This window comes from Polyergus mexicanus, unplaced genomic scaffold (assembly GCF_030449975.1).
Source record: "Polyergus mexicanus isolate NDT 795.1 unplaced genomic scaffold, iyPolMexi1.0 SCAF_13, whole genome shotgun sequence".
In the NCBI taxonomy this organism is placed as follows: Eukaryota; Metazoa; Arthropoda; class Insecta; order Hymenoptera; family Formicidae; genus Polyergus; species Polyergus mexicanus.
In genome coordinates, this window is record NW_027223333.1 from 8,783,857 (window position 1) to 8,800,160 (window position 16,304).

Below are 16,304 nucleotides of genomic sequence, written 5' to 3' on the forward strand. Positions count from 1 at the left end.
CGATTAATGACATTTCCACAGATATATTTCTCAGTAATCTTGGATCAATCTTTGTAATATAAATTTTTAGAAACGGGAAAAGCGCGCGATGCTTACCGTGGCATTGGATTTATTTTTCCTCGAGAGGGACTTGAACCAGCCTTTGCTCTCCGCTTCTCGAGCCTGATTGTCCCTGGTCAGGGTATTGCTGGACTTACAAAAGGACTCTTCCTCTCTGGTAAGAGTCCCGGTAGACCTCGAGAGTCTGGTTGGTCTGGGAGGGCTAGGGCTGCCGCTGGGTGTCGATAAGCGTCTGCGTTGACTGTAGTCCTCCTGCCGAAACAAAAATCGCACGTTACATTCAACGCCTTCCGAAGTATGTATATTATCTCTGTACAACGCCATTACATTCTATGCAACCCCGCTGTTGCCATCCGGACCTCTCCTCATGATTTATTTCGCGGATCCCGATAGCTCGCTCTCTTCCAACCGTTATCCAATCCAGCGGAAATTTATAGCCCGGACAAAGTGGACACGGGAAACGTATTAGACTCCTAATTGGCGTCATCTTAAATGGCATACACACGACCATCGTGTATCGTTCTCGAGTGTCTTTCCGTACGATTGGATGTACAATATTGTACCGACCTCGATGGGACAGTAATTCGTGAAAAAAACGAGTTTCATCCGCGGCACGCGTTCGATATTAAGACTTTTGTCGATACGCTATTTTGTGAGGAGGAAAACGGTAAATAAGATTCATATTATCGAGATAACTCGATCACGCAGCCTGACTAGATTGATCTCGCGATTTCCCGCAAATTCCAACGCAATAAGTTAAATTCGTTTGATAAAAATAAAATGCGTTTCGCTCGCTGAACGCTCTCGTTATTTATATTAACCGCTCTTTTGCCAATCGCTCTCGATCTTTCGTTACAGTTTTCCATTTTGCTACTCGAATTTTAAGTATTTTGCTTAATTTTAATATGCAAAGTGAAGAGAAAAATTAAAGTTACGATTATGTATCAAATTAAATATGACATAACAATTAAGATCCTAGATCGAAAACTCATATTTGGGATAAATATGGGATTTGTAATCACACTGTTGGAAAATTTCGCTTAAATTTAACATATATCGTATGTCTCAAACAATTTACATAAATTTTTGTATTAATTTAATTTAATAAATCTTGTCACTAATAATACGGAACATATCTATTGTGTAAAATTAAAAATACGTGCAACTTAACATTTGAATTCAATTAATACAACAGCAATGTGTTAAATAAACACAATTAAAATTATTTAACACAAAAATTGTAACCGGCATATTTTTCAACTTTAAGAAAACACAAATTTTCCAATAATGTATTTTGGGATAAATTTGAGCATTCTAATGAGAATTTATACGATATCTGGGAGAATGTTGGGAAATTTCTACCCGGGTAGGAGCCCCAGTCTCGGTCTAAAATAACTCGCCCCCTCGAAGCGGAGGATGTGCACAGACAGGCAGGCAGGCAGGCAGGCAGGCAGACGCGTGTCCGTTTCATTCCCCGACGACGTCCATGTCGTCGTTATTATTACCATTTTGCATCATCACCATCATCAGCGCTGCCACCTCCGTCATTTACTCTCGCTCTCGCGTATGCATAATGCGCGCTGGCGTGCTACGGCTTCGGGCGCTTATCACGACTCTCCCTGTTTATTCATCGGTATCCTCGCCAAAGACCGCGCCGACGATCGTAATCGCCGCCGTCGAAGGCCGCCGAAGCCGTCTCGCCCGAACACGTAACGCGCTCGGGAAACTGCATATAGGAAGTATATCGCCGCATATCGGAATGTTATCTCTCTCATGGATCCATTGACGCAATCGATGCGCGATTACGCGTTAGTTCGATGAAATCAGGGTACCGCGAAGATATCGAGGTATGATATTCGATGTATGTGAGTAAACCTATAACGAGCGTCTATAATACGCAATAATCCGTCATATCTTAGAATTCATATCCATCAATCCTTAACGAGAAGTATATTTTTATGTGATTTTTTTTTTTTTTTTATTCGAATAAATGAAAGGATCTTGCGATGTCATGATACGTCATGGAGCGTTTGATGTAAACTTATAAATATCGCGAAATTTTTACAAGAACCTCCCTATATTTTTAATTAATTGTCATATCTGTCAGGAACGCAAATGAGAGCTTAATCGACACACGTGAGAGATATAAAGATAAACATATGTTTCGGAAGAAGCTGAATCTTATTGCGTTGTTTGAAAGAAAATTCTGAAGATCTCCATTGCATATAACTGTACAATAGTATTGTATAGCCATATTCTCTCGCGCAATCCCTGACATCGTTCGAATGGCAAATCGTAGCTATCGTGAATTTTCTGACGATGTACTAGACTAGAGTGTATGAAAAGGATCCGCTGATTCCGTACAGTGCATCGATTCTTATGCCTCTTTCTCTCTATCGACTTACCGTGCGTGCTCGCCGGACCTTTCAATACGCAATATAATAACATATCACGCGTATACATACGTGCACCGCGTATCCACCGCGAAATAAGCTCTTAAATGATTCACAATGAATAGCCTATATCGCGGAATCATCTGCATAGTACAAGCACGGCGCGCTTCCCTGGTATTCTCCATATATACGAGCAACAATATCCCGCGTGTGTGCTTTCCATAACGAGTCGACAACAACGACAACGACAACGACGAGGACCACGATGACGACGAGGACGAAGGAGAGGTCGAGTGATGCTGAGAACGAAGAAAAAGCCGGGAGTCCCCGCATAGAGCAGGGAAGGGAGAAGAAGGAGGAGGAGGAGGAGGAGGAGGAGGAGGAGGAGGAGGAGGGAGGAGGAGGAGGAGGAGGAGGAGGAGGCCCTAAGGGTATTGTGACCCACGCACCGCCCTGCTAACTCTTACACCGTCCGTGGCCTTCCTCCTCGCCCTTTTCTTCTCCTTTATCTTTTTCTTTCTCAGTTTCTCTCTCCCTCTTCGACTCCTTCGTCCGGGGAATGCGTTATGCGTAAGGCTACTCCCTTGCTCCTCTCTCTTTTGTGACTCGGCGTGGGCCGTCAAGATTGGGCTAGGTCGCTTACGTACCCAAGCGCGGACGATGACGCGTGCGTGTGTGTGAGTGCGTGTATCTCTCCCTCTCTCCCCCTACCCCGCCCCGCCCCCACCCCCTCTCTCGACGCATAACTCTGCAACATTAAACCGTCCGCCGTAGGTCACCGGTAGATTACGCATAAATTCCAAGGAATGCGATTTACGACCTTAACTGGCATCTCCCCCCACCCCCACCCCCTTCCCTCCTCTTTCGCGTCCCGCTCACTGCCCAACTCCTTCTCAGACTTTATCCCGCCGTCTGCATGCGGTAAGGCAAAGAAAATCGGTCACGAGCGAAAATCGTGCGTTTCTTTTACCCCTATCTTCTTGTTCTTTTATATTGTATATAATACAATGTTTTTGCTATTCGATTGTGGAACAAATGAATCCCATCACTTTGTCTCGTATTTCATCTCGTAACGTCGATCGAAAGATGTCACAATTGTTAGGAATATATTAATTAAATTAAATTAAATTAACATCGCAGATGTACTAGTACAGGATTTCTAATATTCGAATGAGAGCGAAGAGATTCTACAGATACTTGACAAACCTGTATCTTTTGTTATTAAATTGAAAACAGTAGGTTCCACCTTCAATCGACATTACAACATATCGCATCGAGTTGATTCAGTCGTAAGGGAATAGAGACGAAATGGAGTAGGCCACGGTATATTGCCAATGGTGCAAGAAGCAAGTAATAAGGAAAATGGAATCCCGGCCGCTCTCTGTACAAAGGGGCATTATAGTAAGATCTGTAACGCGTAAAGACGCAAAATAAACGAACGGGTACGTAATGGGCATTGGGGCCCTGTCATATTGGGATCCGACAATGGTTCGCCCGATGCGTGCACGCGTGCGACTGCGTAATCGCGACCGTACGCACGGGAAAAGAGAGAGAAAGAGAAGATTTGCAGTGCGCGGCGAGCCCCAGGTTGAAAATAATCGCGGTGAGGAAGGCAAAAGGGATGAAAGAAAAGGGAGGAGACGCGCCGCAAGAAACATCCACCTTGAATATCCTTCGCCGGCGGAGGACGGGATGCGGTTTGACCAGGAATGCGCATCTGGAGAGGATAACGCGCCTCCATGCGTTAAAGGGAATCCGTTACGATTTTTCTCTCTTTAGACGCGATAGGATCTGCGAAGCATCGAGGGGATATCGATGGAAAGTGTTATCTTTATATCTCTAAAGGCATATTTCTAGAAGATAATTAAAATTAATTAAGATTTAAATGATTCTTGATTAATGTTAGGTGTTATTAATCTCGGAATATATAACGAAATAATTAATGTGAAAGATTAAGATCGCGAGAGAGCGATAACTAAAGTTAATTAATAGAGGTATAAATGTATTTGAAAATATTGATAAAACAGTTTGCAAATGTTACGAAACTTGATAAAGAATCGTGGATTTTTCTACGACGCGACACTTTTTTTTTTTTTTTCCATAGCAGCTTCTATATTGCGTTGAGAAATTCATTACATTCGTGCAAATTGTGTAAATTTAATTCTTTTAGAAATTTATTATTGAAACGCATAACTTTCGCGTAACAAAATCTTATATTCGAATTATTACATTATTTATAATTTCATTCTCACCTAATTTTCTTAACAGCTTTCACATATGTGTGTACTTACATAAAATTAAATTATTGAATTATTAATAATTAAATTGTTAAATTATTCGTAAAATTAAATATCCTATTTTATATGAATTAAAGAATATGTTCTCTTTTTCTTATTTAGAGACAAAAAAAAAGGAAAGAATAATTTTTCTATTCCGTGCTCTCTTTCTCTCGCGATATTCTAATTCTCGTGACGCAAAGTCGTCCTCTTTCTCGTCACCGGTGGCCGACGCCACCGGGAGTTTCAAAGCACGAGGGTAAATAGGAGCTATAAGAGAAGATCGCGTCGATGGAGGGTACCGGGTGTACGCGGTTTCGCTCTCGACGACGACCACCATCGCGGTCATTAATAATCAACGGTATGCCGTAGGGGGAAGGATGTTCTCTCTCTCTCTCTCTCTCTTTCTTTCTCTTTCACACGCACGAGTTTATTTATTTTCTTTGAAACGTATGGGGTCCGACTATACTCGAGATCGTACTTCGATGATACAATTCCTCTGACTATCAATGGAGATTCGCGATGTACCGTTGACAATCAAGTTTATGTAAACAAGACTTATTGTTAGTTAAATATGAATATGACTCATTCATCTAAATTAATATTATTGCTTTAATATTATTTGCATTGTTAGAAAATCTCTTGTGAAAATCTTTAATTAAAATAAAATATAAATAACGGAATTTGTATTGCAATTTGATAAATTCAATAAATTGGGCGCATTTCTCTCTCTCTCTCTCTCTCTCTCATTCTCAATATTTTTATATTTTAAGAGTATAAAGATATTTTATTAAATGAAAAATTATTAAACACATGGTTTAAACGTTACGAGAAAGAAATGTTCGTGGAATGCAGTGAAAAGATAAAAGATTAATTACGTTTATCTTGTCATATTTTTAAGAAAAACTATTAAATTAGGAAAAACAATACGTCTACGAAATCAGTTGTCAAATCAAGTATTTTTTTGCGTCGCATTCTATTTGAGGGTGAATTTTGACATCGCTCTCATTTCTCGCGGCGTCTTCGAGAATAATTATAATCGATGAAATGACATTACGGAATGCGACAGACGGGCACTTTATCGAACATTCGCGATCATCTCGGGAGACACCGTGTGGAGGAACGCGGGGGGGGGGGGGAGATTCGCAGCGACTTGTAACGAGAACGACCGTCCCGGTGAATGCCTCGGCGATGTCGATGAATATTAATTATTTCGATCGTGACGAGATGCTCTCGCTCAAGCTGTTGTCGATTACGACATGTACAAGTGCGCATGCCGCCTTGGCCTAAACGTCCTACTTATCTCTTGGCAACGACATATAATTATCACAAAACATCAAAAAGTTATAATGACATTTATCAAGCTTTTCAATTATTAAAAGTCACATCAACTTACTACTGTTCTTTTCTAATATCAATAAAGTTTCATAATAATTTAATAAGAACAAAATTCCTAGTATAATTTATATGTTTCATGGTTCTTTTCAAGTAGTCTTAAAAATTTCGCCAATTTTATATTTTCAACGATGAATACACGAGAGAGAGAGAGAGAGAGAGAGAGAGAGAGAGAGAGCTGTTTCTAGCGGCCATAATAAACATCTCTCTTTCCGCTTATCTCGTATTCGTTCTGACAGACGGTATCCTAATTCGCGCGGCGTGAGTCGCTACTCGCAGGTACGGAGCGAATAGGTAATAGAGCCGCGGTTAGTTGAGGGAAGAGAGAAAGAGAACCGTATCTCTCTGATATCTCCTTCTCCCCTTGCATTGGTTTTACCGATGCACATACGGCACCGTGTACCGGACTGCGACCGGTGCGATACACATTGACCGATCAGCCGGTTGACCGGTGTGTATCCCCCAAGACCTAAGACGCTTCGACTTGGTCTTGGTCTTAGAGGATGCTCCACGGATATTTACCGAAGACGTACCTGGTGGAAATCGACTGGGCGACCCTAAGCGAGGATTTTAATCTGGCCTAGACCAGAATGTAAAGACGTTCATATATAGAGACAAAGAGGGAAAGAGAGCAGAGGAGAGGAAATTGGCGCGCAATGCGACAGGTAGAATCGTATCGGTAAATTGCGATCGGCGACTGCCTTGTCGGCGATTCCTCGCGGCAAAAGCGGCGAGAGACAGACAGAAGGAGGGAAGAGGGGAGGGAAAAAGGGAGAACGCAGGGTGGCGGAAGAAGAAGTGGAGATGAAGAGGCTATCTATACAATCCCATAAGTGATACGAATATCCGGCATTGTTTAGGTCTTCAGGGCTCGAACTTATCTGCTATCTCGCGATCGTTCCAGGAATCGTGCTCCTCATTGATACTTTCTCGAAGCCGACGCGCGCGTGGGTTGGACGATCTAGTTGGGGCTGGTGGATAAGACGTGGTCGGAATGTGCGTTGCCGCCTGCGCAGCAGGTCGCCGCTCTTTCTCGACATCGTAATATCTTCCTTGTTGCGTAAATGTATTATTATACGAATCATCGAATATTTAAAATAACGACATAAATCATAAGAAATACTATTTCGACGTAAACTGATTGGTTTACATGCGCATGAATAATTATTTAAAAAATTCAAAATATATGTTTCTTTTTTTTTTAAATATATAAAAGATACTATACGATAAAATATATTTAAGTCTAGATTTAAGTCTAGCGAAAAAATGTTTCTACAAACTTCTTTACTTCTGATAATATGTGAGAAATATGATCAACATTATCGTTTTGCTCAAGGATGGATTTTCGAAATAATACGATGAATTTGACGAATTTTTCTCGATGGACGAATGCGAAATAGGAGACTTTAGGATGAGCGAAATATGCGTCTCAACTCACGGCACTAAGTATATTCGAGTTGTGAGAATCGAGAGGAAGAAGAGATTCGCGGCTAAATGACCGAAACGTATCTCAATTACCGCGAGAGATACCGCGGGCTGAGTCTGTCCGCTGTGAAAGCCGCGCTGGTGCTTTCGCACGGGACGACTCCGTTAATGGTACAACTATTTCGAGAACCCCGCGATCTCACGGCTAAACCTCCTTAACCCCTTATCTATCTCGCCCAGACTCCTCGAGACTCGAGATCGCCACAAACTCCTCGGCAGCTCCAGGACTCTGTTCGCGCGGAGAGTGAGCTTTTCTCTGTCTCTCTCTCTCTCTCTCTCCCTCCCTCTTTTTCTCTTTCTCTCTGCGGAGAGTCCGGACACCGTTGTGTGTTATTGTTATTGCGTTGTGCACGTGTGCACGTGATACACATGACCGCCGTCCGTGTAACAGCCTGTGAGAAACCATCATCGTGCCATGGATGAACAACGCGTGTAGAAGAAGAGTTGCTTTACCTTCTCTTCCTCGCATGACGCAGTATCCACCGCTGTCATCTCTTTCAACGGACTTCTCTGAAAAAGATGTCAAGAGAGACATCTATCCCCGGCAGGCATGCCAGAACCTCCTCCGTCGCTTCTTCTCCTTTCGCTTTTAATCTGCGTTACGTCGACCCCCATTGGAAAAAGTAGCCGATACTCTTCGTCAAATTCTTGTTCTTTGCGATAGCATTTCGATTTCCATCCAATAAAGGTTTTTTTTTCTAGGTTTTTTCCTATTGAAGATGTTCATTATAAATGCTAATTTTTATATATACATTTATTCTCAGATTCGAAAAATTCGAGTCGGATCATGGATGATGATAATAATAGAGCATTGCATTTTTATATAAATCTTTTTCCACAATTTGCAGAATAGATTAAATTAAACATTTATTTATATAAATCATGGAAACTATTATGGATATTAATCGATAGCAAATTTTACAGCGAAAAATATTATGTTACTTTACCTACGCGATACTGAACTTTGTATATTTCGATGGGAAAAAAAAAAAAATGTATAAGCCTTGCGAATATTGAATATCCGGCAGATTAGACACTAAAAACAATCAGTACAGATTGCTTCATTAGCTAATGCATTCGCCTCTTTACGAGTGCGAGTAAAGCGTCATTAGCGCAAAATTAGACGGTAGATAGCGACGAAGGAAAAACCAGCCATGGTACTAATGATAATACTCTTATTTAATTATAAATATTAGACTCGTAATATGCCGAGTGATTTTTTTACGCGCCGCTTCGTTAGTAACAATCGGTTCGGTGAGCTCTTCTAAATTTTCCCACTCTCCCGTATATCTTAAGTCTGTCTGAAAAAGTATAGGATTTATATTTCCTACCGCTTATGATTTCTCTTTCTCGCGTTCTCTCTCTCTCTTATTTAATAACTATATTATTGACATCGAGAGAGCGACGTTCATTTCCGATTCGCGTAACGAATAAAAACCGATCGCACGAATATTCCTGGTCGATTAATCGAACGATTGAACGATTTGCTTTCCAATTTTAATGATAATGCAAATAGAGAAACGAGAATTGAATTAATCGCTGGTAATTCAATTTTTTTTTTTTTTTTCTTTAATTCTATCACATTCATCCAAACGATGATTTGGAAACTACTAATTGGCGCTAATGCTATTTAGGCGTTTATTAAGAGTTATAACGATCCTGGGAATGCGAAAAATGTAAATTAATGTTAAATATGAAGAGAATAAAAGGAAAGAACAACAGACCGTTTTCGAAACCCTGCAAACTATACACAGCATCCTGCCGGTCGATTATCCCGCTCGATGAAGGGGATTTTACCGGCTCGTAGCCGATATTCCGCGAATCTACGAAGCGGAGAGGAAAGAAGGCCTCCTTCATCGCGGGCGGGAGATTATCGAGGGCAGATATCGGGGGTTCCGAGTCTCTATTCTGCAGCACGGCGTGCAACGTAGCGGGGCGACGTAATGGACGATCGTTCACGGACGGTCTTTCACACGATAAACAATCGATACCGACGTCCTGTCGTTAATCCGGAATTATCGTCCCGAGGCGCGGGTAACGATAGGAGGGATGTTGCGCGGCTGTTATCGAGAGACCAGGAAGCAATTGGATGAGCCGCCCTCCACCGCTTCGTGCCTTCGAGTGAATATCTAACAAAGAGATGAATCATTGAAGAATTTTGACCACTGATTAATATGAATTAGTAGATATTATTAATATGTTAATAATATTTTTTATTCGCATAATTCTAACAGAGTCAAATGAAATCAAGACCACTTTTTATGTTAGTCTATAATTTTTAAACAGAGACATCAGTTTCTACAACTCGATAATAATTTATCCCTTTTCAAGATCAAAGCCATAAAAGATTGAATCGCGGAAATTTTAATTTTTTTCCTTTTTTTTTTCCTTCATATTTAACATTAACTTGCATTTCTCGTGTTTCCAGGATTGAATAATCCTTAATGATACTCGTAAATAGCATCAAATGCCAATTAGTAGTTTCCGAATCATTGTCTGGACGAATAGAGTTAAAGATGGAAAATTGAATTACTCGTGATTAATTCAATCTTTGTTTCTCTTTGTTGCATCATCATTAAAATTGGAAAGCAATGTGCAATCGTTCGATTAATCGACCAGGAATATTCGTGCGATCGGATTTTATTCATTACGCGAATCGAAAACGAACGTCACTCTCGATATCAGTAATATAGTTAATAAAGTTATTAAATACGAGAGCAAACGAGAAAGAGAGGAATCATCATGAGCGGTAGGAAAAATAAATCGATCCTTTTGAAACGTACGATATGAGCGTAAAAATAATCAATTTCGATAGATGGATAAAATGTTTTGCGACATAAACATGCATAATTCCGTAAACAATAATGTGCGCGAATAAATAATTTATCTCTCGTCGTCGACGAGGGAAGACGGCCAGGAATAAATCTTCGGTTAGCATATCCTCGCTGGTGACTCCCTGAAAGGAGTTTCACGGGAAGGACAATGGATTTTCTGCATGCTTAGTAATGTTGGGGTGGAAACGCGTAGCAAGAATAGGTATCGTCACCGCGCACGGAGAAGAATGGAAAAAATAAAACTAAAAAAAAAAAAAAAAGATAGAGCATCGGGAGAGGAGAAAAAAAGAACTCGACTCTTTGATGAACTACAATTACTACAATAAATAGCTATGATATCGCGTTGCGAACAATTGAACGGGGCTTCATTCATGGTACATTAACTATTGAAAATCGCGCCACGCGGATCACACACGGTGGCACGAAAGGGATGACGAATCAAAGGGGTAAAGGGAAGGCGGATGGAAGAGGAAGCGAAAACGATGAGTGTATTATATTAACGCGCGACCATTGTTGTATTCAGATATCAGTCTCTACAACTCGATAATAATTTACCCTTTTCTAAGTATCGTGTATAATGCATATACATTTATTTCAGTTTTACATTATAAATCAATTTATAAAATCATTTTTATATCATGTATTTAAAAACATAATAGAAATGTACCGAAAAATCTTAGCAGAAACATTATCTATCCTCCGTTCTCAATATTCTTGATTTTCTGAGAATCAATTTCAAGAATTATTTTAGAAAATGATTTTTTTTTAACGCGCATGTATATAAAAGCGATTGCTGAGCATGCTAAGATTAAATAGACTAATAAATGGATTACGATAATGAAAGTTTTTCTTTTATCCCAAAGCAATATAAGAACGTATCGAATTCTTTCGAGCTAAAATCAGATTCGCGCGTAAAGTATGCGCAATCGAAGTGTGATAGTAGAACGGATTATATCTCTTCTTATAAATTTCTGCGATATAAAGTAATACGAATATATTCACACACATATAAAGGAATATATAAAATATATATAATGTATATTCTTCTAAATATATCTTAAAATATCAGCGAAAGAGAGATATCATTTCTCAATAATTATCTATAGATTAAAGCACTTGTATATATCGAAGTCGTGTTGTTCTGCGCGAAATATTTCCAGCTGGCGAAGAGATTAGCTTATCTGACAATAATTCTTAACCGGTCGTTCACTGGTGTATTTACCCTAACCCGCGAGATCGAGCACCCCACGAGCGGCGCGTAATGACCGATCCCGAGCCCTTCGATGCTCGGTTACGTGAGGGCAATACCGTATTGTTATTTGTTAGGGTTAGGTACTTTCTTGCTTCCAGATCAAGTACGCCTTGCGCGCGTACCTGCGGTCGCGATAGGGCGCGGAATAGAAGGTATGTATCCCGGCTCCGTTCATTGTTGCTGTTCTCTCTCTCTCTCTCTCTCTCTCTCTCTCTCTCTCTCTCTCTCTCTCTCTCTCTCTCTCTCTCTCTCTCTCTCTTTCGCTGTAGATAGATCATTCTATTATCGAGATAGCGACGCGCGCGGCAAAGGGCTCCGCGTGCACGTGAACACGGACACGCGCGCGATTTATTCGCGTATGATGGCCACGTTCCCCCGGCCATCGTGCGGTCGTTTAATTGGCTGTCCACGAGCGTGCTGGGTCTCATTTCATAAAACTACGACCTGTAATACTAGACGATGAAATGAACATGTGGTGTTTACGTTACGTGTACGCATTCTTACATATTTTGTATTAATACGAACTTTTGTTTTCCCCTTCCTTCTTTTGTAAAAATAATTTTGCGGTTTCGAAAATAATATTTATACGCCTCTGTGATAATTTTCTTTTTTGAGGGAGGGGGGGGGAGGCGGGAATAATTTAATAATTTTTAAAATATTTGAAAAATATTTTAATATTTTTTTTTTTTTTTTTTTTTTTTTTTTTTTTTTTTTTTTTTTTTTAGAAAAATATTAGAATAGTAATATTCTTTTCTTTTGTAAAAAAAAAAAAAAGTTTCGAGAATGTATAGATTTTTATTTTTTGCGCCCCAAAGTACCCGGATACTTTGCGTCGAGGGATGAAAGAGATCGCGATATATACATATACTTGATCCAGCAATACATAACAATTGCGCCGATCCTCTTGTGCTCGATTATCAGCTGGTTCTCAAGCGGTGGTGGAGAGAGCGCTCTCGCAGCGGCAAACAAATGTCACGTATGAGGAAGACGTTCGCTTAGGGGATCATCGTCTAGAATCTTTCCGGAATTGGCACTCTACAAGTAACGTGAGCGCTCGTTGAGATGAGATCTGCGTCGTGTACAAAGGGAGAGAGCTCCGAGGAGTTGCCTCAACTCGTCTTCCCGGAACCCCGACGGTCGTCCTAGACGATCTCTTCTCGTCTATCCCGTAAAAAAGCGTACGATAGCGCTTTCATAAGTGGTGGATTCGCGAGCGTGAGAAAGAGAAAGATAAGGAGCTTTATTTCCGTGCAAGTTATCGCCGTCATTCCAGTTGACAACTCGAAATAATTCGGGATTCATTCGTATATTAAAAAAATTATTTTCTAAAATATAATCTTGCTGAAATTATTTCTAGAAAAATCAAGAATACTTGGAATGGAGGATAGATAATCTCTCTCTGAAAACTTTTTGGTACATTTCTATTATGCTTTTAAATGCATGATATAAGAATGATTTTTTTATAAATCGATTTATAATCTAAAACTGAAATAAATGTATATTCATTCACACACAATACTTAGAAAAGAGTAAATTATTATCGAGTTGTAGAGACATATCTCTATTTAAAAATTAAAGACTAACTAATAAAAAGTGGTCTTAATTACATTTGGCTCTATTACAATTATGTGAATAAAAAACACATTATTAATATATCAATAATATCCATTAATTCATTTTAATGAAAGATCAAAATTCCTCGGTGATGCATCTCTTAGATATTCATCTCGATATAAACGGATCATTTGACGTATAATTCAATTTTCTAATCTTCATTCAATGATTATCGTCTGATCAAAAGATGCTCCTCCGCGTCGTGCAAAGCACACGTGGGCGGATCGAGGTGACAAACACGTGTCGATTCTTAAAAAGCGGTAGTTGAGAAGGAGAGATATTTTTGTTACGTAATCGCGAATCCACGATTTCGATTACACGCGATTCGCGCCGCGAGAAGAGGCGAATTTCCTTCTCGGTGGCGCGAATACTCATCCTTTCAGCTTCTTCCCCGATGGTGCAACCCGATGGCGGATGAAGAAGGTGTTGCGAGTAGTTGGATTGAATTAGGCTGTACACGAGGCGGATCGCCTCGACCGCACGCTTCGGAATCACGCTTTTTGCCGGACTGTGAGAAACCGCTAAACTTTCCTCCGGCTTACTTCTGAGTCCCGTAATCAGCGAGCGCGAACGAGGAGCGAAATTCTCATCGAGATTCGCGGAGCCTCGATTCCTTCGCTTGTCTCTTCGCTTCGTAATTAAATCCTCCAGGCCCTCTTATTAACCGCGCTCGTAGAATTTCCATCTGACGGTCTTTCCTCGCGGACTCTATTTTATTAACTATCGTCTCATCGTTGGGAATATTTCTGATTTATTCGAATTCGTGAAAACTCTTTTGAGATAGAATTTTAACAGTCGAATCTTGTAAAGTAAATATGTAGATTTACATTTCTTGTTTAGATTACTCGGTTATCCCTTATATCTTCGTTGAAAATTATCATTCCTTCTTTTTAAAATTTTAATAATCGATGTTTTCTAAGAATTTTAACGTATAATTATTTGCAATTTGCTGATCCGAATAAAAGCGTGACAAAATTTTTCTTTCAAGTTTAATCTCCTTAAGTCTCATAAATATAATTTTATTCAGTTTCTTATCAGAGATTTGCCTCTTTTGTCTCTTTTACAGAGCCTTTTAAATATATTAAATTAGTTTTTAAAGAAGCTGTTCGGTAAAACGTGTAAAAAAAAAAAATTTTTTTTTTTTTTTTCTATAAGAAATAGGAGTTAAATCTCATCGATACAATTCGAATGTATTAATAATATTTATAATTTTAGATTTTTCGACAAAGATATAACAATTAATTTTTCTTGTAAAAATAAGATATACGCAGTTTCAAGGGCGTAAAGCGCGTCTCGTCAAAATGATCGTGTAATTAATAAGAGCTACGAATTAAGCTATATTTGCAACGCGATGCGGCCTGTGAACGACTTAATTACAGTACGACCGACAGCTTGATAAAACCAAGCCGGGCGTTTCTTTTCGATCGTGCCTGCTGACATTTAGGTATGCAACTCGTAGGAAGATCTCGCGGCTACGGGCGCGATCGTTGATTAAAGCCCCGGGATAATTTCGAATTATCCCTCTTTCGTCTCGGAAACGCATTCCTCGCGCCTATCATCTCCGCTCGCGCGTTACGTCTGCAACGCCGCCTCCACCGCTCTTCTACTAAGCACGTCGTAAGTCAGACGGCGCATTGTTCCCATGGCGGTGCGCAGCGCACGTCGGCCGCGGGTATCGATACGGGATACGCTTCGCAGCCAATTATTATTGCCATTTAGATAAGGAACGCAGTTAGTTAAGACTGGAGACCTCTAACGACCAGGCGTATGATGTATGCGCCTCGCTCGAATAGAACCGGCGATCTAGAAGAGTACAATGCCGCGCCGAACAGCTTCTTTAAAAACTAATATAATATATTTAAAAGGCTCTGTAAAAGAGACAAAAGAGGCAAATCTCTGATAAGAAATTGAATAAAATTATATTTATGAGATTTAACGAGGTTAAAGTTGAAAGAAAAATTTTGTCACGCTTTTATTCGGATCAGCAAACTGCAAATAATTATAAATTAGGATTCTTAGAAAATAGCAATTATTAAAATTTGAGAAATGAAGAAATGAGAATTTTCAACGAAGATATAATGGATAACCGAATAAATTGTTAAAATTCGATTTAATTGTTAAAATTCTATCTGAAAAAAAAAAAAAACCAACTCGAATAAATCACAAATATTTCCAGTGGTGAGACGATGGTTAACAAAGTAAACCTCTAACTAACCGGACGTATGATATATTGTATATGCCTCGCTCGAATACCGGCGATCTAGAAGAATACAATGTCATTGCCGAGGAGCATCTTTCAAAACTAATATATTTACGCGAAAAGAGGCAAATCTGATAAAGATCTAAATAAGATTTGTCTTTGCACTGTATAAATTCGTTGAAAACAATTATGATCTTTTTTTTTAAGCATTTATTTCTCCTTTTCTTATTTTACATATTTTTTATTACCTAATTCTTTTATAATCTCGATTTGTATTTAATTTCTTTAATCACGCGGTTATTTTACCGATAAGGAAGTCACGCGTTTATGCAAATTTCAATTTGCGGGAGATTCCACGATTTATAACAGAAACTACGAGCTTTTTCCATCTTTTAAATTTCTATGATGTATTTGCTGCGAAAACCGCATCGTTCGCTTATAAAGAATCTCGTTAACTTGACAAATTGCCTACAGATAGGAAGCAAGTCGATGATTAAACCAACAATAACGGGGATAATTACGAGAGGAATAATCGAGATTTCCGCATTCTACGTCAAAAGCGAGAATGTATGCCTTCGCTCTCAATGACTTGCTATTGAATGAGTCTGAAAGCGGACGATTGGCCTCCTAATAGTACGCTAATTACTGAAACAAGTCATGTAACGGTCATGCTAATTAGAGAATAAGCGCACGTAACAATAGCATTGCGATCATGCTACGTTAAGTTATTGAAGGAAGTATACGTAGGTGAGATAATATAGCCTCTCTCTCTTTTTCTCTCTCTCTTTCTCGTAA

At 39.5% G+C, this 16,304-nt stretch overlaps 1 protein-coding gene across 3 annotated transcripts in view; it reads right to left on the reverse strand.

The window, feature by feature from the left end:
• Blo (bloated) overlaps nucleotides 1-16,304 on the reverse strand; it is a 140,281-nt gene that overhangs the window by 5,470 nt on the left and 118,507 nt on the right. For all 3 annotated transcript variants that reach the window (XM_070305875.1, XM_070305873.1, XM_070305874.1), the window contains exon 4: nucleotides 97-312. In XM_070305875.1, coding sequence (XP_070161976.1) covers nucleotides 97-312 — 216 coding nt within the window. The remainder of the gene's footprint in view (nucleotides 1-96; nucleotides 313-16,304) is intronic.